Source organism: Eurosta solidaginis, chromosome 4, assembly GCF_040869045.1.
Source record: "Eurosta solidaginis isolate ZX-2024a chromosome 4, ASM4086904v1, whole genome shotgun sequence".
Taxonomy (NCBI): Eukaryota; Metazoa; Arthropoda; class Insecta; order Diptera; family Tephritidae; genus Eurosta; species Eurosta solidaginis.
In genome coordinates this window covers 60,660,166-60,684,736 of record NC_090322.1, presented here as the reverse complement: position 1 = coordinate 60,684,736, position 24,571 = coordinate 60,660,166, and the positions used below count along the sequence as shown (strand labels likewise).

Here is a 24,571-nt window from a genome sequence, read left to right as displayed (position 1 = left end):
CAATTGTTCCGAGAATTCAGAGCCGTAACAAGATCCTCAAATCCCTCGCTGGCAGTACTTGGGGAAAAGATAAAGAAACGCTCATGACTACATACAAAGCAATTAGCCAGCCGATTACGTGCTACGCGTCACCCATATGGCCGCCAAGCCTAAAAATTACCCACTGGAAGAAGCTACAGGCCTGCCAAAATACTGCTCTCAGAATCGCCACGGGATGTCTTCTTATGTCCCCAGAACACCATCTGCATAATGAGGCGAGAATACTCCCCATCAAGGAGAGAAATGAGATGCTGACCAAACAGTTCCTGTTGAATACCCAGAAACCTGAGCATCCCAACAGACATCTGATTGATGAGCCAGCACCGCCTAGGGGCTTAAGCAGTCATCTCCGGGAATTGCACGGTGAATCCAGTACTCAGAGAAAAGTATCCAAAACTCGCGGAAGAGGAACGCATACTCCCCAGGGAAAAGCGTGTCACTCTTGCTCAACTTCGTTCTGGATACTGTAACAGGTTAAACTCTTACATATCCAGAATCAACCCCGACATACAAAATGTATGCCCCGCTTGCAATGTGTCCCCACATGACACCAACCATCTCTTTAATTGTAATGTGGAACCAACGCCTCTAAAACCCCTTTCCTTATGGTCCACCCCTGTTGAAACAGCAAGGTTCGTTGGACTCCCGTTAGAGGATATTGATAACAATTTGTGATCGGTCGCGGCTGTTGGGTGGGGCGAAGCACTGCTACAACAACAACAACAGCTGATCTTATGTCGTAGCCATACCCATATCCATAACCATCTCGAATGTGATCGATTAATTGTGCCATTACCTAAAAATCGTGGAAATTTCATAAAAATGAAGAAACGCAAACAATTACAAACATATTCCACAAAAAATAAGGCTCTTAGGATAACGTTTCCAAAACTTTGAATAAAATCATTGTATTTTGTTATTGGAATAGTAAGTAGAAAATGTTTCAAACAATCTGCCATAGCTGCGCAGATAGATCCATTTCGAAGGGTGCTAAGCCTTCATCATCAGTACGCTTTAGGCACACTGCGCTAAGCATTTACATACACAGCGGTGGTTTGTTTGACTGGCAAATTTGCTACTTCTATTCCTTTTACCAACTATATTTATTCAGTGTTGCGCCATCTTGTGCAAATCACAGATAATGCTGAATTTTTGTTTATTGTCAATTACTTTGTTTGACATTCCCAAGTGCTCATGGTTTATTAACAATTGTTTTTGTTTTTATCGGCCTATTGAACAATAATTTTTTTCTAATGATAATTATTGTTATTTTTTAATTTTTCTAAATTTGAAAAATTGTATTTTGTTATTGGAATAGAAAGTAGAAAATTTTTCAGACAACCTGCCATAGCTGCGCAGATAGATCGATTTCGAAGGGTGCTAAGCCTTCATCATTTGAAAAATTGTATTTTGTTATTGGAATAGTAAGTAGAAAATTTTTCAGACAATCTGCCATAGCTGCGCAGATAGATCCATTTCGAAGGGTGCTAAGCCTTCATTATCAGTACGCTTTAGGCACGCTGCGCTAACCATTTAGCTATACAGCGGTGGTTTGTTTGACTGGCAAATTTGCTACTTCTATTCCTTTTACCAACTATATTTATTCAGTGTTGCGCCATCTGGTGCAAATGAGTGATAATGCTGGATTTTTGTTTATTGTCAATTACTTTGTTTGACATTCCCAAGTGCCCATGGTTCATTAACAATTGTTTTTGTTTTTATCGGCCTATTGATAAATTATTCAAGGTTCGATTCCAGCTCAAGGCCAGAACAATAATTTTCTACTTACTATTCCAATAACAAAATACAATTTTTCAAATTTAGAAAAATTAAAAAATAACCATAATTATCATTAGGCCGATAAAAACAAAAACAATTGTTAGTGAACCATGAGCACTTGGGAATGTCAAACAAAGTAATTGACAATAAACAAAAATCCAGCATTATCAGTGATTTGCACCAGATGGCGCAACACTGAATAAATATAGTTTGTAAAAAGGAATAGAAGTAGCAAATTTGCCAGTCAAACAAACCACCGCTGTATAGCTAAATGGTTAGCGCAGCGTGCCTAAAGCGTACTGATGATGAAGGCTTAGCACCCTTCGAAATGGATCTATCTGCGCAGCTATTGCAGGTTGTCGGAAAAATTTTCTACTTACTATTCCAATAACAAAATACAATTTTTCAAATTTAGAAAAATTAAAAAAATTAAAAAATAACAATAATTTTCATTAGAAAAAAATTATTGTTCTGGCCTTGAGCTCGAATCGAACCTTGAATCATTTATCAATAGGCCGATAAAAACAAAAACAACTGTTAATAAACCATGAGCACTTTGAATAAAATGTACAACAAGTTATTAAATTCACCAACTCAAATATTTTTAGGTTATGGATATGACGAAAACCGAAAACCGAAAACCAATTGTATGTTTATTTTATGGTTATGGTGTAATCGATAACATTGATTTCCTTAAAGCGCCAAATACACGACACGAACATTTCCGCGAACATTCCGCAATCTTGTTCGCAGCTTTGGCCATACACCATACGAACTTTGGCCGAACATTAGTTCCCTTTCAGACAGCGATGAATACGGACAACAATTGTGCTGCAGCAATATTGCTCGCTGTGGCAATTAAGCGTAAAAAAAGAGAGAAGATCGCAAAAAAAGAATTTGGTGCAAAGAATGGTTTAATGTTCGTATGAGCAAGGCAACATTTGACCAACTTTTACAAAAATTTTGCCATAATCATTATTCTTTTTAATTCTATTACAATAATCTTTGCTTTTTACTTGCCACAATGATGGCAAAGATTTATACATTTCAATAAATTCACTCAGAAATTTTTTATTGTCAATTTTACTTTTCCGCGCACGTCTGTTCCGTTCAGAAATTACTACGATTACACGCACGAACAGTTCGCCAAAAATTAAAATATTTTGACTTTTGGCGAACATTTGCGCGAACTGGCAAACACCACCATACACGACAGAAAAGGTCGCAGAAACATGACATAACGGGAATGTTCGCGGAAATGTTCGTGTCGTGTATTTGGCGCTTAAGGTAGGTTCGTTCAGCTGTTTTATCTGGTTATAGCTATATGGTTATATTTCACCATTAATTGGCCCTTTAAATGCTAGCGTTAAGGGCTAATTAAACTTCCTTAACCCTAACGCCATAGTCGTAACCATACCCATATCCATATCTATCTCCAGTGTGATCGATTAATGGTGCCTTAACCTAGAAATCGTGATAATTTCATAAAAATTAAGAAAACGCAAAAAATTACAAACATATTCCACAAAAAATAAGTCTCTTAGTGCAACGTATCTAAAACTTTGAATAAAATCTACAAAAAGTTATTAAATTAACCAACTCAAATATTTTTAGGTTAAGGATATGGCGAAAAACCAAAAACCAATTTTTGATATAGATGCGTTTAACACAAGCTAATGCATTCCAATAACATCGCCACAATCAACCAAGAAGTTGTGTTTGTACATATGAAGGAACTTCAGACTTGGCAATTGAAGTTTATTACGCCTTGCCCATTCACATACAAAATTTCGCGAAGCACTCTTGTAAACATTCTCCCTACACAAAAAAAAAAAAAAACACTTGCTAACTTATTTTGTGTCGTATTCATTTTTTATATTGCAGTTTTTAATTGCGAAAAATTTTGGAAAATTTACCAACCAGTGGGAAAAATAATTTCACTTGCAAAGTTTGCCAACACCCTTAGCGCCAAAGCAAATAAATTCTTCTTCTTATGATTTGCTTGAACAAAATTGGGGAGTTGGCTACCTTTCAATATCAGATGGCGCTCGTGTCGCTCATTCATCCAGTCTCTATAAAAATACATGCAATCTAATCATAATGCATAAGCATGTGTTAAGCTGGAGACATTGGTGCTTTATCGGTAACCGTATCGGTAACCTTATAACAGCTGATTCGACCAACCTTATGAGAATCAATGCAATTGATTATTGGTGCCGCTAAGGTCGTAACGTTATCGTAGCCAACCAATTGGGTTTTGGTTTACCGTCGTAACGATAAACAGCTGATTACGTTAGGGATACGGATACAGCGATACGACATACGGCACCAATGACTCCGGCTTAAAACTCATCATCATCAATATTATGCACCATTAATCGATTATATTGATTTCCATAAGGTAGATTCGATTATCTGGTATTTGATTATGGTTATATGCTTATAAGTCACCATTAATTGGCCCTTTAAGACCAAATTAAACTTCCTTAAGGGCCAATTAAACTTCCTTAAACCTAACGCCATAGTCGTAGCCATATCCATATCCAATGTCATCGATTAATGGTGCCATACCATAATAGCTCCGACACAAGAGCTAAAGGAAAATGACGTATGAATTGCCTATAAAAAACAGCTGATCTTTTGTCGTAACCATACCCATATCCATAACCATTTCCAATGTGATCGATTAATGGTGCCTTAACTTAAAAATCTTGAAAATTTCATATAAATGAAGAAAACGCAAAAAAATACAAACATATTCCTCAAAAAATAAGTCTCTTAGTCATAAATTATCCAAAACAATGAATAAAACCTACAAAAAGTTATTAAATTCACCAACTCAAATATTTTTAGGTTATGGATATGGCGAAAAACCATTTGGTTGGCTATGGTATGGTTATTTCTGACCATGAGACAATCCACTTCGAAGTGCCAACAACAAAGCTTTGTAAAATAAGAAAGTATGCTACTGTTACATGTTGGGAGTACTATAGTGCTGAAAATCTTTTAACTTTGCTACGAACATGCGATTTCAGCTTTATGTCAGTTTCCGGAGTAGAAACTAAAACTAAAGCCCTAAACGAAGTTTTAACTGAGTCTATGCAAGCACTGACTTATATAAAGAGGACCCAAATACAGATAAGAAATAAGTGGTACGACCGAGAATTAACAAACCTGCAGAAAAGAAAAATATAATCTTATAAAACTGCTAGAAATACTGGATTTTGGGGCGAATATAACGTCATTAAGAAAATATATAAAAGAACCATAATTTATAAAAAAAAAAGAAATACATGGAAGATAGAGTAAATCATAACAATGGTGATACGTATGTGGAAGTGTCTAAAAGACCTCGTCGAGCTTAATGATGTTAAAAAACATATCACTAAAATAGTAATTAACGGTGAATGCCTGGAAAATGAATATGATATAGCTAATGCCCTAAATAACTTTTTTATACAAAGCGCAAATAAGCGCAAATCATAGTAATCCATTTGAAACATTTAAATTTACTGACATTGTAGTGGACGATATTATTATTATCACAAAATCACTTAAAAACAAATATGGCGGCGACAAGCTTTTATCGGAGGGTGTCGTTAAAGATGCCATGACATATACTGCTAATTTCTACAAAGACATAATTAACGAATCCTTAAACAGCGGTATTGTACCTAGTTACTGGAAAATTTCAACAATAATAACTGTTGAAAAAGTAAAAAATACAATGAAACCTGATGAACTACGTCCAATTAACACGTTACCTACAAATGAAAAAATTATGGAGACAGTGGTGAAGGATTAACTTGTGGCATACTTAGAGAAGCACAATGTGATTATCCCAGAACAATCGGGATTCAGGAAGGGCCATTCTTGTGAAACAGCGTTGAATATGGTAATTGCAGATTGGAAAGAAGACATGGCGGACAAAAAATTTACTGTGTCTGTCTTCTTGGATTTAAAATGGGCTTTTGAAACTGTCGATAGATCTGAGCTATTGGACGTTATGTTTAAAATTGGTATAAGAGGAAAGGCGTTGGAATGGTTCTGGAGTTATTTGGGTGACAGAAAACAGAGAACGATAATTGGAAAGGAGGTTTCATCAGTGGTGGATGTTAACATTGGTTTACCACAAGGCTCGGTCTTGGCGCCAATATTGTTTACATTGTATATTAATGATATCAAAAGATGCGTAAAATATTGTAAAATATGTCTATTTGCGGATGATGCATTGCTTATCATAAGTGAAAAATATGCAGAATGTGCCATGCTGAAAGTACAAGAAGACCTGGACTCACTATACAAATGGTTATGCCTTAGAAAACTGAAATTAAATGTCGAAAAAACTAAGTTCATGATATTTTGTAAAAACAATAATATCATAAGTAACAATAGTTTAAATAATATTACGCTGAAGGTAAAAACATGGTAATCCAAAGAGTAGACAAAATTAAGTATTTAGGAGTTTTGATTGATGATAATCTAAATTTTGGAGAGCATGTAACTTATCTGGAAAGGAAAATTGCACAGAAAATAGGCTTCATGTATAGAACATGTAAACATACCAGTCAAGGTCATAAAATATTGGTATATCGTTCAATTATTGAACCACACTTTATTTATTGTCCTACTATTCTGCTATTAAGTAATGATATATATATTAAGAAACTTCAAATACAGCAAACCAAAACAATGCGATTTATTTTAAAATGTCCTCCAAGAACGCCAAAAATTGTAATGCTCAATAGATTAAACTGGCTTAGTATTAAACAGTCAGTTAGTTATTTCACATTGAAATTTATACACCAACTTAGGTTAGGAATGTTACCGAATTACCTGAGTAGTAAAATACATTATAATCATGAAATCCACAATTATGGAACTAGAAATTGCAATAATATAAGACTGCCTAGAAAAAGAACTGAGTTCGCCCAAAGGTCTCTTGAATATTTAGGGTATAAAATGTATAATGAGTTACCTTCTGATTTGAAAGACTGTGAAAATATTAGTAAGTTCAAAGAAAAATTGTTTTTATATTGTACGTCACTAAATGTGACATGAGTATTTATGTTTAATCTCTTATTTTAACCTAAACTAGGTCTTAAAGACCGTAATAATAAATAAATAAAAATAATAAAAAAAAAATGGAGTCAGCGTTATGGTAAGGCACCATTAATCGATTCATTTATTTCCATAAGGTATGTTCGATCAGCTGTTTTATCTGGTTGTAGTTATATGGTTATAAGTCACCATTAATTGGCCCTTTATGTTGGCCCATAATACAATTACCAATTGTACAATGGGTTGGCCTTTTGTTGTTACCCTAATAGAAATCAGCTGTTAGCAGCTATTCATAGGAATGTGTGAAATTAATCAATGGATATGTTTACTTTCTAGTTTGTAGTTTCTTAAAAAAACTAATTTAAGTTTTATCAAAATGGAAAAGCCACAAAAAATGCCTAAGGTTGCAAAGGTAAGGGATATGCTTTTAAATACGAACTATATTCATTAATTATATTGGCTTGCAGGTCAAAAACAAAGCTCCTGCCGAAGTGCAAATTACTGCGGAGCAATTGCTTCGCGAAGCCAAAGAGCGTGATTTGGAAATTCTTCCACCGCCACCTAAGCAAAAGATTTCCGATCCCGCAGAGTTAGCTGATTATCAACAGCGTAAACGCAAAGTGTTTGAAGATAACCTCCGCAAAAATCGTATGGTAGTTAGTAATTGGATAAAGTATGCGCAATGGGAGGAATCACAAAAAGAAATTCAACGAGCGCGTTCAATATGGGAACGTGCCTTGGATAATGATCATAGAAACATCACAATTTGGCTGAAATATGCTGAAATGGAAATGAAAAATAAACAAGTAAATCATGCTCGTAATTTATGGGATAGAGCCGTTACAATTATGCCGCGCGTCAATCAATTTTGGTACAAATACACCTATATGGAAGAAATGTTGGATAATGTTGCCGGAGCACGGCAAGTATTTGAACGTTGGATGGAATGGCAGCCAGAAGAACAGGCATGGCAAACCTATGTAAATTTCGAACTTCGCTATAAAGAAATAGATCGTGCCCGTGCCATCTATGAACGTTTCGTATATGTACATCCTGATGTTAAAAACTGGATTAAATTTGCAAGATTCGAAGAGTCACACGGTTTTGTTCATGGTGCACGTAGGGTATATGAACGTGCAGTTGAATTCTTCGGTGATGATTATATTGACGAACGACTATTTATTGCATTTGCACGTTTTGAGGAAGGACAAAAGGAGCATGATAGGACGCGAGTAATATACAAGTATGCTTTGGATCACTTACCCAAAGAGAGAACACAAGAACTCTATAAAGCCTATACGATACACGAGAAAAAATATGGTGACAGGGCTGGTATTGAAGATGTTATTGTTTCAAAAAGAAAATTCCAATACGAACAAGAAGTTGCTGCGAATCCACAAAACTATGATGCTTGGTTTGACTATTTACGCCTAATAGAAGGTGAGCTTATCAACATACACCAGTATATTTTTATTTCGGAATCTAAAGATTTCTTTTATTATCAAAATATATCAAAATATATCTATAGTAAGGAGCAATAAGTGACTTACCTATAACATAGATGAATGAAAAAAACCCCAGCGGGTAAGGGGGTCAGAATATACCCGCGGTAGGTATGCCTGTCGTAAGAGGCTACTAAAATACCAGATTCAAGGGGTGTGTAGCGCAACCCTTCAGGTTGCCAGCGCAATATATAGCTTCTCCAAATCCAATTGTCAACCTCACCTATCCGCGGCGAATCCTGTTTCACTAACAGACGAGGCTCTGGCGACCCCAAGCTCCTCATGGATCTTGTGGTTGGGGAGGGAGGGGATGGCCTGAAGGTTTAATGTGGCCACATAAATCGTTCCCGAGATGGTCGGGCTAGCACCTTATTGGTGCTGTGGTACCGGAGCGTACCGGATCTGCATCCGGCAAAGGACCATCACATCGATAACACTCCCCAAAGCCTTCGGGGAGCAACCTTATCGCTACAACAACAACAACAACAACATGAATGAAAAAAAGTGTCCAGTCTTAAATGGATAAATTATTATTATTCAAAGAACAAACATACAGCCAAAAAATCACATTTATACAATTAGGTTTGAAGTTAAGAAGGCACTTCCCAAGGCAGTCGGTTCTATGTACCGGAGCGACTCGGGATTTTTCCCGACCAAGGACTGTCATTTCAGTGTAACCCCATTTAATTTGTTGCGTCCCTCCTACAAATTCTCATCCTCCCAGCAGCTCCTTGCAACGTGACTGCTCCATATTCTTTTGCTCCGGGAAGGTATCGAATCCAATCCGGGTCCGTCTCCTGACCCCGGTCCTGAGAAATGGTTTTGCTGCATCTGCCGGAAAAGAATCTTTTTAGGATGGTCATACTCTGTTCAGTGTGTCTCGTGTAAGGGATGGTTCCATCGGACAGGTTGTTCTGGGCTTGATCCCAAAACCCGACGTCCACGTACATAACTTTTATAAATCTTTTGTGGCTCCTTGCGGTTCACGCCCAAGGGCCTACCGTAGTCTACGCCTAAGCATCCCCCCACTACCTGCCAGCAGCCCCGCTGCTCAGCAAGCCACAACAAGTACCCGCTGCTGCTCGCGCCCCACGGCGTCAACAACTCGAAACAGCTGCTACCACTCATAACTACTATCTTCGTAGTAGAGTCGGTAGCAATGCTGAGCATCAGCCCCTGCCCCGTCTTCTCCCCCCTCTTTTCCGGCAGCAATCGTGTAGGTCAGGGAAACATACTCTTAGTCCCTACCTCCGTTTGCACCATTTGCCAGCACAGAATATATATGTTTGCGACATCCGCTCAATGCAACTCCTGCCTTGGGTGGTGCCACTTTCCTAGATGTTCTGGTCTCCGCGACGGTAACCCTCCGACGGGTTTCATCGCGCCATGTTGCCAGGTCGCAAACCCAAATCATCCGGGTACCCCAATGCTTGCCCAAGGACGCCCAGTCCCAGGGCCACAACAGCAATTGCGTCCTAGCCTTCCTCAGCCCAGGCGTAGTCACCCGTCGCTTACCCCCAGAGTGGCGACGTCTCCCCCTATGCACTTCAGAATTCTGCAGTTAAACTGTAATGGACTAACTGGGAAGATCACGGAGATAATCGATTTCATGAAGCGGCACAACATCCGCATTGCTGCGATTCAAGAGACTAAACTCCCAGCAAGATCTGCATTGCAGACCTGCTCTGGTTATAATGTCCGCAGAAAAGATCGCGAGAGCGGAAATGGAGGCGGCCTCGCGTTTATCATACACCACTCTGTGCATTATTATATATTTGATCCTGGCATCGACCGCAGGGACAATTTCTTAGAACGTAAAGGCCTATCTGTCCGGTCTGGCGATGCAAACCTAGAAATCATCAACATCTACATCCATCCTGCCACCTGTTGCCCCAGTGGATACCGCCCTAATATTTAATTTAATTTAATTTATTTATTATTACGGCTGTTTAGGCCTAAAACTTAAACTACTAAGTACAATTCATTATTATATCATTTATTTCTATTGAATATGCTGTTGGAATGCCATGTGATTTCGATCAGCATATTTACTGGCGTAACAAACGGACGAGTCTGGGAGCCAGTCATTTAAGGAAGGTTGGAAAGGGCGCGTTTCCAATCCTCCAGGGCTCCCAGCGTAAAGCAACAAAATTTGGAACTTATATTTTTCAATTATATTTGTATTTTAAGCTGTCGGAATGTATTGGTCTCCGATCAACACAGCTAAACATGTCTTTGGATGTTGGAAATTGAAGTGTACCCAATCACCCCTCAACTTTGTTTAGTAAAGACGCTGTCGGAACGCATGAAGATTCCGATCAGCACATCTCAAAATATATTGGGAGGTTGAAAAGGACGTGTTTCCAATCCCCCTGCTCCAACTTTTGTTTGACCTTATTTTGGTTACACATCATATAATTTTATTGTTATATTAATGCTGTCGGAATGCGAGTGATCCCGATCAGCAACAGTAAATATAGGCTGAAAATACCGAATTCCAGCGACATTTGTTGTTGGAACTGTCTGGAGTTACAGGTGGCGACTGATTTTCTTTTCCTTAGGGCCGGGTGCATTGTATTTTGCTGCTACCAGTATTACCATTCCCTTTTCGCGCTCCAGTATCGGTATGTCATGTAAAAAATAAAAGAAAAAAAAACTTTATCTTATTGAAAGGGTTTTACAATGCTCCAATAAACTTTTTTTAAAGGTATTGAAGTTATTACTACTTTTTATGTGATTAGGAAGTTCATTGAAATATTTCAGGCCCTTATAAAATATATTTTGCTTGTCCACTTCTGTTTTGAAAAGAGGTAATCTAAAATTATTGTTTTCTCTGATTACGCATGAATGTGCATCATTTACATATCCAAGCTTTTCGCTGAGGTATGTTGGTAATTTACCGTGCTTAATATTAAATACAAATTTCATACTGTGGTAGAATATGAGCTGTTTTATACTCAACCAGTTTAGTGCTTCTATCATGTTATTAATGGGAGTATCATACCTCATGTTTAATATAAATCTCATGCTTTATTTTGCATAACTTGTAGCTTATCTACCTGATTTACAATGGCCATAAAGAATATTGTGGGACAATATATGAAATGCGGCTCTATGATGGATTTATACACTTTCAGTTTGTATTTTCTACTGATAAATTTGCATGACCTTTTCCAAAAACCAATTTTCTTGCCTATTTTGGCAACTATATAATCAATATGATCATTAAATTTTAATTTATTATCAATCTGAACCCCTAAGTACTTGAAAGTTTTAACTTCGTTAATGTTTGAGTTCATTATTTTTAGCTCGATATTACAAGATTCCTTATTCATCGCTCTAGATATGTCCATAAAATGGGTTTTATTAACATTAAGTTTAAGCTTATTGTTACAAAGCCACCTGTATAGGGTGTTCAAGTCTTCCTGCATTTTGCTCCTAGCTAACATGATATCAAGTTCACTTACTTCGAGCAGTGCGTCATATCCGCAAACAGCCTTATTTTACTATGTTTTAGCGCCGAAGATATATCATTTATATATATGTTAAATAGGACCGGTGCCAAAACCGATCCTTGTGGCAATCCAATTCCAATACCTCTTCCGAGACAACCGACTCAATGGCTGTTTTTTGTCTTCGGTTACCTAAAAAGCTCTGAAACCACTGCAGCTCGTTGCCCCTAATTCCAATTTTTTCTAATTTTTTAATCATTATATTTCTGCCTATAGTTTCAAATGCTCTCTTCAAGTCGATAAAAACCGCAAGTATACTTTTCTTTTGATTTAGTTCTTTCCAACTCGATATTACATAATTTAAAGCCGTTTCACAAGAGTGGCCTTCTCTGAAACCGGATTGTCCTTAATTAGTATTTTATTTATTTCCAAGTAACTTATGAGCTGATCTTTTACTACTGTTTCTAGAATTTTTTCGATATTCGGCAACGTGTTGATCGGTCTCAGATCTTCTGCCTTTAATGAATTTTTTACCTTCTTTATTGGCACTATTGTTGATATTTTCCATGCGTCAGGCACTATTCCCTCTACTAATGATTTATTTATGATATCCGCATAGAAATGTCCCATGTAAGACACCGAATCCTTAATTACTCCTTCTGATAGTAAATTTGTTCCTCCGATTTTATTTTTTAACCTTTTAGCTTCCAATATGACATCATCAACCGTAACTTCTTGGAATTTCAGACATGTGCTAACCGTGTATTGCACACTGTCGCCACTATCCAAAGTTTCGATTTCTCGATTTATGTCACCAATACTATCAACAAAGAAGGAATTCAATGCTTGAGCTATATCCTCGGGTGTTTCATATCTTATACCATTTACAATCACTGTCAGGATATTGTCACGCACCTCAGTTAAGTTTACTGCTTGCTTGAGGTGTTTCCACATTAATTTCCTATCAGAAGAATTTAAGGCAATATTTTTCTCCATATACTTAATTTTTTTAATTTTGATTAGTTTCTTATAATACTTTGCAACCGTATTATATTCCGAAAATTCACCAGATCTTCTGGCTTGTGAGTGCAATTGGAATTTTTAATTTGTTAATTTCGGTCAGTTCATGATCGTACCACTTATTTCTCAACCTCACTATCCTGTCTTGTTCTGATGTTAATAAACCCATGCAGTGTGATAAGCAGGTATTTATATATTCAACCGAGTCATTGAGATGCATATTTTTTAATACGCTGAAATCATAGTTTCTTAATAAGTAAATGAGGTTATCAGCAGAATAATTCTTCCAACACATTGTGGGTATCATTCTCCGCAGAGGATTTGAATTACACACTTTGAAAGCAAATGAAATGGTTTCGTGATCAGAAATTCTGTGATTTTCAAGATTAGTACAGGACAGTACATCAGCATTTGCATATAGTAGATCTATTCTCGTTTGGGACCTCTCAGCAATCCTTGTATTGAAATTCACCATTTGCCTCATCGCGCTACGTGAAAATATCTCATTGAGCTTAGAACTCGTTGCGGTATTAACATTCATGTTAATGTAAAAATCCCCAATTAACAAGGAGTTTGTACCACTCTCCAGTTCCTCAGAAAGTATAGCTTCCAAGTGATTTAAAAATTCGATATCACTAGAGCTTGGAGAATGGTACAACACACCTATTTGCCATTTAATGTCGAACTTTTTTAATTTAATTATAGCGCACCAAACATTTAAATCAATAGATCTATTATACCTGACTTTGTACTCGATACCTTTTTTTAATAGTAAGACTACACCTCCTGTGTGTCTACTATGAGAATCGCAACGAACCATTGTATAATAAGGAATGTTTATTTCCGCATCACTAACATCCGGTGTTATACATGCTTCTGAACATAGAACGATGTCCGGGTCTAACTCTTCTATAACTCTTTCGAGTTCAGGTTTGTTGGCTAGAAAACTACAAATATTTAGGTAAATGCACTGTAAGTTAAAAGCTTTTATCCCCCGATCAGCTAGTTTTGGTGGCTAAAAGCCCACGCGTTGTCTTTCCAGCTTAAGTTTCATTAAATAAACTGGGCATTCATGACTCATGATGTTGTGTTCTGTATTAATATTTAAACCTAACCGATTGTTACTATCTATACAATTACCACATTTATTTAGGGGTGCACTCTCTGTGCATTCTTCGACTTTATGTTCCCCGCTGCATTTACTACACCTCTGTTTAAGTGTACAAGTAGCCGCTATATGGTTAAACCCTAAGCATTTATAACATCTTTTTACAGTTTGAGCATCGTAAACTGGACAGCGGTCCCAACCAATATTGATTTTCTTGCATTTCAACACGTCTTCATAGTAGTTGTGCTCAATCTCAATGACTGCATTGATATATGAGGCTCTGTTTTCCTTCCTTGATTTGATAACTCTTACACATTTCATTTTAGCATCTCGCAAAAACTCATTTTGGTTGGTGATCTTACCAACTATTTCCTCTTCAGGATGCTCAGTACTAATGTTAGTCACCATGATTTTAGGAAAATATATTTTCGGTTCAGCTATGTTGTACTTATTTTTATCTAGCCTTTCTGTTAGAGTGTCCTTAATTTTATCCTTATCACTAGCTGACTTCGCACTAATAATTATTGTACCATTGTTTCTATTTTGTACCCTACCTATATTCAAATTGGATGTATCTATTTTATTCAAGTCCGTTTTTGTTTTCTCTAATGCTTGTTTAACCTTGGGTTTAATTACTATTGGAGGAATTCTCTTAGTAATATTGGCATATGAATTGACTTCCTTAGCAGTAACAGCTTTATTTTGGTTTGCAACCTTTTTAACCTCTCTTATAATTTCCTCCTTTTGCTTATTAAACGCTTCATTTGGGGTATTGATCTTATTAAGCATTTCTTTGTTTGCTTTGCAAAGACTCTACATGTTTAATCAACTCTAATTTTTCCGTGTTCACCCTGTTTATATTATCCACAATTCTTTTCATCTCTCTTTCGCTGTGCGTTATGGATGCGCTTATCTCCCTTTTGTGTTCATTCAACATTTTTTCAAGTTCACCCTTTTGCTCCCTTAAATTTACTTTGTTAATTTCTGAAATAGAAAGTATTTCTCTGAGGGCATCATCTACATTGGAGATATATGTCATACAACCATCGCACATATGTAAATCTTAAAAATTGGCAGCCTTGCAAGCAGTTCACGCTATATTCGTCCATAGATGCACATGCAATTGTTTTGTGATACACTTTACCACACACACCCTCACATCGTACACCTGTCTCCCCCTTTATTTTTTTGTGGCATTTTTCGCACACCTCCATTCTCTTTTATTTTTCTGTTTTCACTGTTACATACATATATATATATATATATGTCGAACTGAACAAGCAAAATATATTTTAGCACAATACCAATTGAACATTTCACTTTAATGTTTATTTGTATACGAAAACACTTTATTTTTTGATTGTTGGTACATCACCTGCTGCCTGCTGTAACTTTATTGTTTACACCACTTTTGTGAGCTTATTAACGCGCAGAACTTAAGAATTTTCGATTTCTTTAAAGACTCTAAAAGTACACGTCCGTCACCGCGCTAAATGCCATTACCACCCAGATAAATTGCGGTTTAAATCAAAACCCCCACCATAGAACAGTACTCGTAGCACTAGACCTATCAAAAGCTTTTGATATGGTCAACCATGGCTCGTTACTGCAAGACCTGGAAGGGTCTACCCTTCCCCCATGTCTTAAAAGGTGGACCGCAAATTATCTGGGTGGTCGGCAGGCATCGGTGCAATTTAGAAACGAAACATCAAAACCAAGAAGAATTAAACAAGGGGTGCCACAGGGTGGTGTCCTGTCCCCACTTTTGTTTAATTTCTACATATCTAAGCTACTTTCACCACCGGAAGGATTACAATCGTTTCCTACGCCGATTACTGCACAATAATGGCCACAGGCCCAGGCCCACAGATCGATGAGCTTTGCAATAGAATAAACGGTACCTCCCTGATCTTTCCAGTTTTTCGCCTCGCGAAACCTAGCATTATCACCGACGAAATCTTCCGCGACCTTATTTACAACATGGACGTCCCAAATGTCGACCATTTTGAACATCCACGTCGATGGCACTACGCTACCGAATGTCCTACACCCCAAAATCTTGGGTGTGACGTTTGATCAGGATATACATTTTGGTGAGCACGCAACCGCAATTGTTCCGAGAATTCAGAGCCGTAACAAAATCCTCAAATCCCTCGCTGGCAGTACTTGGGGAAAAGATAAAGAAACGCTCGCTTCCCAAGGCAGTCGGTTCTATGTACCGGAGCGACTCGGGATTTTTCCCGACCAAGGACTGTCATTTCAGTGTACCCCTATTTAATTTGTTGCGTCCCTCCCACAAATTGTCATCCTCCCAGCAGCTCCTTGCAACGGGACTGCTCCATATTCTCTTTCTTCGGGAAGGTATCGAATCCAATCCGGGTCCGTCTCCTGACCCCGGTCCTGAGAAATGGTTTTGCTGCATCTGCCGGAAAAGAATCTTTTTAGGATGGTCATACTCTGTTCAGTGTGTCTCGTGTAAGGGATGGTTCCATCGGACAGGTTGTTCTGGGCTTGATCCCAAAACCCGACGTCCACGTACATAACTTTTATAAATCTTTTGTGGCTCCTTGCGGTTCACGCCCAAGGGCGTACCGTAGTCTACGCCTGAGCGTCCCCCCACTGCCTGCGAGCAGCCCCGCTGCTCAGCAAGCCAAAACAAGTACTCGGTGCTGCTCGCGCCCCACGGCGCCAACAACTCAAACAGCTGCTACCACTCATAACTGCTATCTTCGTAGTAGAGTCGGTAGCAATACTGAGCATCAGCCCCTGCCCCCGTCTTCTCCCCCCTCTTTTCCGGCAGCAATCGTGTAGGTCAGGGAAACAGACTCTTAGTCCCTACCTCCGTTTGCCAGCACAGAATATATATGTTTGCGACATCCGTCCAATGCAGCTCCTGCCTTGGGTGGTGCCACTTTCCTAGATGTTCTGGTCTCCGCGACGGCAACCCCCCGACGGGTTTCATCGCGCCATGTTGCCAAGTCGCAAACCCAAATCATCCGGGTACCCCAATGCTTGCCCAAGGACGCCCAGTCCCAGGGCCACAACAGCAATTGCGTCCTAGCCTTCCTCAACCCAGGCGCAGTCACTTACCCCCAGAGTGGCGACGTCTCCCCCTATGCACTTCAGAATTCTGCAGTTAAACTGTAATGGACTAACTGGGAAGATTACGGAGATAGTCGATTTCATGAAGCGGCACAACATCCGCATTGCTGCGATTCAAGAGACTAAAGTCACAGCAAGATCTGCATTGCAGACCTGCTCTGGGTATAATGTCCACAGAAAAGATCGCGAGAGCGGAAATGGAGGCGGCCTCGCGTTTATCATACACCACTCTGTGCAATATTATATATTTGATCCTGGCATCGACCGCAGGGACAATGTCTTAGAACGTCAAGGCCTATCTGTCCGGTCAGGCGATGCAAACCTACAAATCATCAACATCTACATCCCTCCTGCCACCTGTTGCCCCAGTGGATACCGCCCTAATATCAGCGCCTTTCTTACTGGCAACAATCGCATTATCTTAGGCGATTTCAATGCCCATCACGATCTATGGCATTCAAATTTGCGGGCGGACAGTAGGGGTGAGATGTTGGCGGATCAAATAGAAGAAACGACGTTCTGCACAATAAACGGAGACGCCCCCACACGTATGGTACGAAGCTGTCACAGTTCGCCAGATCTCTCAATCGTGAACGCAGAACTCGTAAACTGCGTCAACTGGCAGCCGATGGTAACATTGGCATCCGACCACCTGCCTATACTTATTTCGCTCGAGCGTACCACCGACTGATGTTCGCCAAGGGGAGCGTGCCTTCCGCAAGGTCATTGAATCCGCCTCGGCACGTTTCATTCCCGCCGGGAGAATTCCCGAAATTCGGCCCCACTTCCCGGCGGAGGCCGCAAACTTAGCGAGAGAACGTGACCTTATAAGACAGCTTGATCCAGGCGACCCCCAAATAAGGGATAAAAACCAACGCGTCAGATTGCTTGTGGATGAACACAAGCGGGCGAAATGGGAGGAGCACCTAAGAGGTTGTAACCTCTCTACCGGCGTGGGTAAACTTTGGACCACCGTAAAGTCCCTATCGAATCCGTCTAAGCACAAAGGCAAAGTTTCCATCGCCTTTGGCGATAAAGTGCTGTCGGATGCGAAAAAATTTATTTATTTATTTATTTATTTAAAATACTGTCACGGATATTACCACCCCTAAGTTATCCCATCACAAAGGCGATGCTAAGGCCATGCCAAGCAGTATTTACGTTAATAATCAAATCAAGTATACACATATATAAGGCAGCCCAGAGAGATGTCACACACAGATGCATTTACTTATACGGCTATGTGCGCGCGAGAGACTGTAAACTACAAACATTCACATCAATAATTCAATCTTTATGTGTTTACATAAACGAATAAATAATTGCATCTACACATATGTACGTATACGAGCAGCGGAGCGGCAATGCACAAACACATGCATATATCTTATCTCAGTGGTCACAAGAGAGGGCAATAATTTGTGCACGTAGTTGTGGCTGGCGATTTTGTAGCCGAAACAACTAGTAACTTCTGGAAATCGAAGAGCCTAGAAGTATGCAGCGTAAACTATAAAAGCAGTGCAGGCGAGTAAGAAGTAATTCAGTTTGATTTGAGTTGTCAAGCAGTTTGATTAAGACGATATCTAGCGAGCAATAGCAGTGTTATTTTGAATAGTAGAGTTTCATTGAGCTATCAATCAGTGTGGTTATTAAGCAAGCTATTCGTTGCACAGTTTGTTATTGTGAAGTACTTTAATAAAGGCCATTTTGCATTATTACAAATTGGAGTTATTTATTCAACAGTTTAGTGATTCGAACTTAGCAGAGGATTGCAAATAAGAGGATTTGCAAGCAAATTCGTTACAATTGGTGTCAGAAGAGGAATTGTTGAATAAATTCCGAAGATTGGGAATACAACTTGGACATGGCAAAGTTCAGTGAATTGAAGATCCAGCAACTGAAAAAGGAGTTGGAGAACCGTGGATTAAATACAACCGGCAATAAGATCGAACTTCAAGCACGGCTACGAGAGGTAATGGAGTCGCAAGGAATTGATGTGGACGAGTATGCCTTTTATCCTGATGGGGACGAGACAACAACAAAAATTGAAGAGAAAAATGAAACATCGCAGACAGTTACGAGCACAGACTTGAACATGATATTGGCTGCAATAGCTGCTCAAACATCGACAGTATCATCAATGTCGTCACATATATCATCCCAACTAGAAGCACAAGAAACACGTATGTCAGAAATGTCGACACAGATTACATCGAAGATTGAAGCACAAGAAACGCGTATGTCAGAAATGTCGACACAGATTACATCGAAGATTGAAGCACAAGAAACGCGTATGGTAGAAATGTCGACACAGATTACATCAAAGATGGAGACACAACTGAAAGAACAAGAGGCACGCATAACAGTACAACTCGAAGCGCAAGAGGCGCGTTTATCATCAAAACTCGAAGCACGTATGGACGAGAAAATAACGCAGTTTGAGGAAAAAATCGAAGCCGAGGTGGATGCTTTGAGAGGTCGTATACAAGAGTTGCAATTAAACCGCCCAGCTGTTTCAACAAGCAATCCAAAGGTAAAAACACCATCCTTTGACGGTTCTGTTCCTTTCCAGGTCTTTAAGCTACAATTTGAGAAGACGTCGGCAGCTAACAACTGGAATGCTGAAGATAAAGTTGCAGCTCTGTTCGTGGCATTGAAAGGGCCAGCAGCCGAAATCCTACAGACGATTCGCGAAGGAGAGCGGAACAACTATGACGCATTGATGGCTGCTGTGGAACGGCGATACGGAAGCGAACACAGGAAACAGATATTTCAAATAGAATTGCAAAACCGCTACCAAAAAGCTAACGAGACTTTGCAGGAGTTTGCTTCGGACATTGAAAGATTGGCTCATCTTTCAAATGCGGATGCACCGGTGGAATACACGGAAAGAGTGAAGATTCAGAGCTTTATAAATGGCATAAGGGATGTGGAAACGAAGCGGGCTACATACGCAAACCCAAAGCCAACATTCGCAGAAACGGTGTCACAAGCCCTGATTCAGGAAACAGCGTCGCTTCTGTGTAAGCCAGTTTTCAAAGCACGCCGTGTGGAAGTAGAAAGGCTGAGTGGGTACACGCAATATTGGAGGCGCTGAAAGGATCGCAAAAGCGGAGTGAAAAAGTTATCAAATGCTTCAAATGCGGGAAGTCCGGTCACATTGCACGTCATTGCGATCTTGGCCTTAATAGTTCCAACAATGTGGGTGGCCGTAAACGCAAAGCTGGCGGAAATGAGCAAGAGCGTGTCGAATGTAAAGAACGAAAACTTGCCCCGGCTGTTGAATGTCCTGTGATATCTGTGTCGCAAATCGGAAGGAAATCAAGCAGTCTTACCGTCAGAGGGAATGTGGATGGTAAAGAGCGTGTACTGACTGTAGATACGGGGGCATCTCATTCCTTGATTCGATCTGATTTGGTCTACAGGAGAGTAAAGTCATTACCTGGAGCAAGGTTGCGTACGGTAACAGGCGAATATAATCAAGTCCAAGGCGAAGTGGTATGTGAGGTATTAATTGGAAAAGTCATGGTTCTACACAAATTCGTTGTGGCGGAGATCGTTGATGAAGTCATATTGGGAGTGGACTTCTTGGTTGACCATGACGTCAGGATCGATATGCGGAGGAAAATTATGCGCTATAAGAACCAGGACATACCACTTAACTTTAGTTTGGAAAAAGGGTTCAGCAGTAATCGGGTACTGGTGGAAAAGACTCGACAAAGACCACGAAAGTCAAAGGCAAAGGTTGATAGATCGAATGGGCCAAATAAATCAAAATCAAAAGTACCTGCGAGAGAAACACTGGCATTGACAAAACCTAAAAGACGCAGGAAAACGAAGCAACGAATTTCCGAGAAAGAATGCGAGGGTAGTTTCAAGCCGGAGCGCACTACTCTTGTGAAATGTGGGAACGATACCAATTATGCAAAGCAAATCCGTCCAGCGCAAGCTCTACGAAGTGGTTCATTGACCAAACAACAGAGTGTGAAGGAACGGCCCAGGGTAATGAGTAATAAGATGAAACACTGGCATGACAAGAACTCTAATTCGGAAGGTTTCTTGGCGGGAGATTTGGTACTGTTAAACAACCCTCACCGGCGGAAAGGTGTTCCAGCCAAATTTCGGTGCAGTTGGGAAGGCCCGTACAAAGTTGTGAAGAAGATCAGTGATACCATCTACCGCATACAAACCACTGGGAAACCACGGATTAGAAGAGTGGTACATTTGGAGATGCTAGCGGCGTTTAGATTGGGAGATTTGTCTGATCGGGACGATCAGACTTAGGTGGAGGGCAGTGTCACGGATATTACCACCCCTAAGTTATCCCATCACTAAGGCGATGCTAAGGCCATGCCAAGCAGTATTTACGTTAATAATCAAATCAAGTATACACATATATAAGGCAGCCCAGAGAGATGTCACACACAGATGCATTTACTTATACGGCTATGTGCGCGCGAGAGACTGTAAACTACAAACATTCACATCAATAATTCAATCTTTATGTGTTTACATAAACGAATAAATAATTGCATCTACACATATGTACGTATACGAGCAGCGGAGCGGCAATGCACAAACACATGCATATATCTTATCTCAGTGGTCACAAGAGAGGGCAATAATTTGTGCACGTAGTTGTGGCTGGCGATTTTGTAGCCGAAACAACTAGTAACTTCTGGAAATCGAAGAGCCTAGAAGTATGCAGCGTAAACTATAAAAGCAGTGCAGGCGAGTAAGAAGTAATTCAGTTTGATTTGAGTTGTCAAGCAGTTTGATTAAGACGATATCTAGCGAGCAATAGCAGTGTTATTTTGAATAGTAGAGTTTCATTGAGCTATCAATCAGTGTGGTTATTAAGCAAGCTATTCGTTGCACAGTTTGTTATTGTGAAGTACTTTAATAAAGGCCATTTTGCATTATTACAAATTGGAGTTATTTATTCAACAGTTTAGTGATTCGAACTTAGCAGAGGATTGCAAATAAGAGGATTTGCAAGCAAATTCGTTACAATACACATATAAGACATAGTCTTTTACAGTGCCATATTTGTTATTATTCTTATTACTAGTACAAAGTAAGTTTAAAAGCTAGAAACAAAAATAGAAGTAACATTCAAACCATACAGCATATGTTCCATGGAGGTAAGTAAAAAAGAAAAAGAAAAAGTAAAACACATAAGAATGTTCAAGAACAAAGGGTGCGATGTACAACTAATTTGAAGCGCTTAGGATTTGATTCTAACTTTACTTTATTAGGCAAAGCATTCCACAACTGCACAGCCCTAACGAAAAACATTCTCGATGTTACTGAATACTTAAAATGCGGTACAATTAGATAGCAAGTACGGGATGATTGTGCGAAAGTAAGTTTTACAAAAAGGCATTCCAGCGTACGAGAAAAGATAATCTTATGTATAAATATTAGTAAACGACGGTCAAAGAATGCTGATAAACTGCATTCAATAACAGTTTTTGTGAAGTTCGAAATATGATCATATTTCCGTTTAAGATAGATATATCTGGCACAATTATTAATCAGTAGTTGATATTTGTTCATGGAAGCTTTATCCAGGCAACCGTATATCAATTCATGGTAAGATATTATTGGTATTAATAGACTTTTGACAAGTTTAAGTTTTATATCTTCTCGAATAAAATAAGCCGTTTTCCATAAATGCCTTAACATATAATATAACCTACTAATTGAGGAATTCACATGATCAACACAAGTTAGGTGCTTATTTAAGATAAATCCAAGAGTTTTGACATTCTTCTCATATTTCACAACACTTCCATTTATAACTATCGGAGAAATGCCATTCAGATTGTTGGAAAAATGTGAAATAGCGATCGCCTGTGTTTTGGATGCATTAAGGTGTAGCTTGTTCTTTTTAGACCATTGAAATATAGCTTCTAAATCTTCATTTAATCGACAAACTAAATCCTCTATTAAGCCAAGAGGGGCAGAAAGGTATATCTGAGCATCATCCGCGTAGAGGTGAATGGATACTTTACGACAGCATTTTTCTATGTCATTAATGTACAAACTAAATAAAATTGGACCAAGAATAGAACCCTGTGGAACCCCAGATTTTACTGGTAATAACCTGGAGAAGATAAAGAAACGCTCATGACTACATACAAAGCAATTAGCCAGCCGATTACGTGCTACGCGTCACCCATATGGTCGCCAAGCCTAAAAATTACCCACTGGAAGAAGCTACAGGCCTGCCAAAATACTGCTCTCAGAATCGCCACGGGCTGTCTTCTTATGTCCCCAGAACACCATCTGCATAATGAGGCGAGAATACTCCCCATCAGGGAGAGAAATGAGATGCTGACCAAACAGTTCCTGTTGAATACCCAGAAACCTGAGCATCCCAACAGACATCTGATTGATGAGCCAACACCGCCTAGGGGCTTAAGGAGTAATCTCCGTAAATATTTTGAGGAAATACGGCACCTGAGAACCCAGCCGTATGAAGCGAAAAAACAGGGATTCAAGGGGTTGTGTAGCGCAACATATAGCTTCTCCAACCCAATTGTCAACCTCACCTATCCGCGGCGAATCCTGTTTCACTAACAGACGAGGCTCTGGCGACCCAAGCTCGTGGAACTTGGGGGTGGGGAGGGAGGGATGGCCTGAAGGTTCAATGTGGCCATATAAATCGTTCCCGAGATGGTCGGGCCAGCACCTTAATGGTGCTGTGTTACCGGAGCGTATCGGATCTGTATCCGACAAAGGACCATCACATCGATAACACTCCCCAAAGCCTTCGGGGAGTAACCTAATCGCTACAACAACAACAACAACAACAAGCGAAAAAACAAGCAGGTCCTTGGTGAACTCCACAAACAGGCGTCGGATCTTTATGCCAGGAATTGCCCGGTGAATCCAGTACTCAAAGAAAAGTGTCCAAAACTCGCGGAAGAGGAACGCATACTCCCCAGGGAAACGGGAGTCACTCTTGCTCAACTTCGTTCTGGATACTGTAACAGCCCTGCAAAAATCGCGAGTACTCAATGCATGCATGTAGAGGATATTGATGACAATTTGTGATCGGTCGCGGCTGTTAGGTGGAGCGAGGTACTGCTACAACAACAACAACAACCATAATGAGAGGGGTGTTAGAGGCGTTGGTTCCACAATACAATTGAAGGGATGGTTGGTGTCATGTGGGGACACGTTACAAGCAGGAATTATGTTTTGTATGTCGGGGTTGATTCTGGATAGGTAAGAGTTTAACCTGTTACAGTATCCAGATCGAACTTGAGCTAGAGTGACTCGCGTGTTCCTAGGGAGTGTGCGTTCCTCCTCTGCGAGAATTTGGTATTGTTCTTTGAGTACTAGATTGACCGGGAAATTCCTGGCATAAAGGCCCGACGCCCCGTCCAATAGGTGCGACCAATCACAAATTGTGAATCCAGTACTCAACAAAAAGTACCCAAAACTTGCGGATGAGGAACGCATACTGCCCAGGGAAACGCGAGTCACTCTGGCTCAAC

General features: G+C 39.6%; 1 protein-coding gene across 1 annotated transcript in view; it reads left to right on the top strand.

The window, feature by feature from the left end:
* Positions 1-7,172: 7,172 nt before the first annotated feature.
* Positions 7,173-24,571, top strand: part of crn (pre-mRNA splicing factor crn) — a 136,655-nt gene continuing 119,256 nt past the window's right edge. The window contains exons 1-2 of the mRNA XM_067781844.1: positions 7,173-7,291; positions 7,347-8,319. Of these exons, the coding sequence (XP_067637945.1) occupies positions 7,256-7,291; positions 7,347-8,319 (1,009 nt within the window). The 5' untranslated portion in view covers positions 7,173-7,255. The remainder of the gene's footprint in view (positions 7,292-7,346; positions 8,320-24,571) is intronic.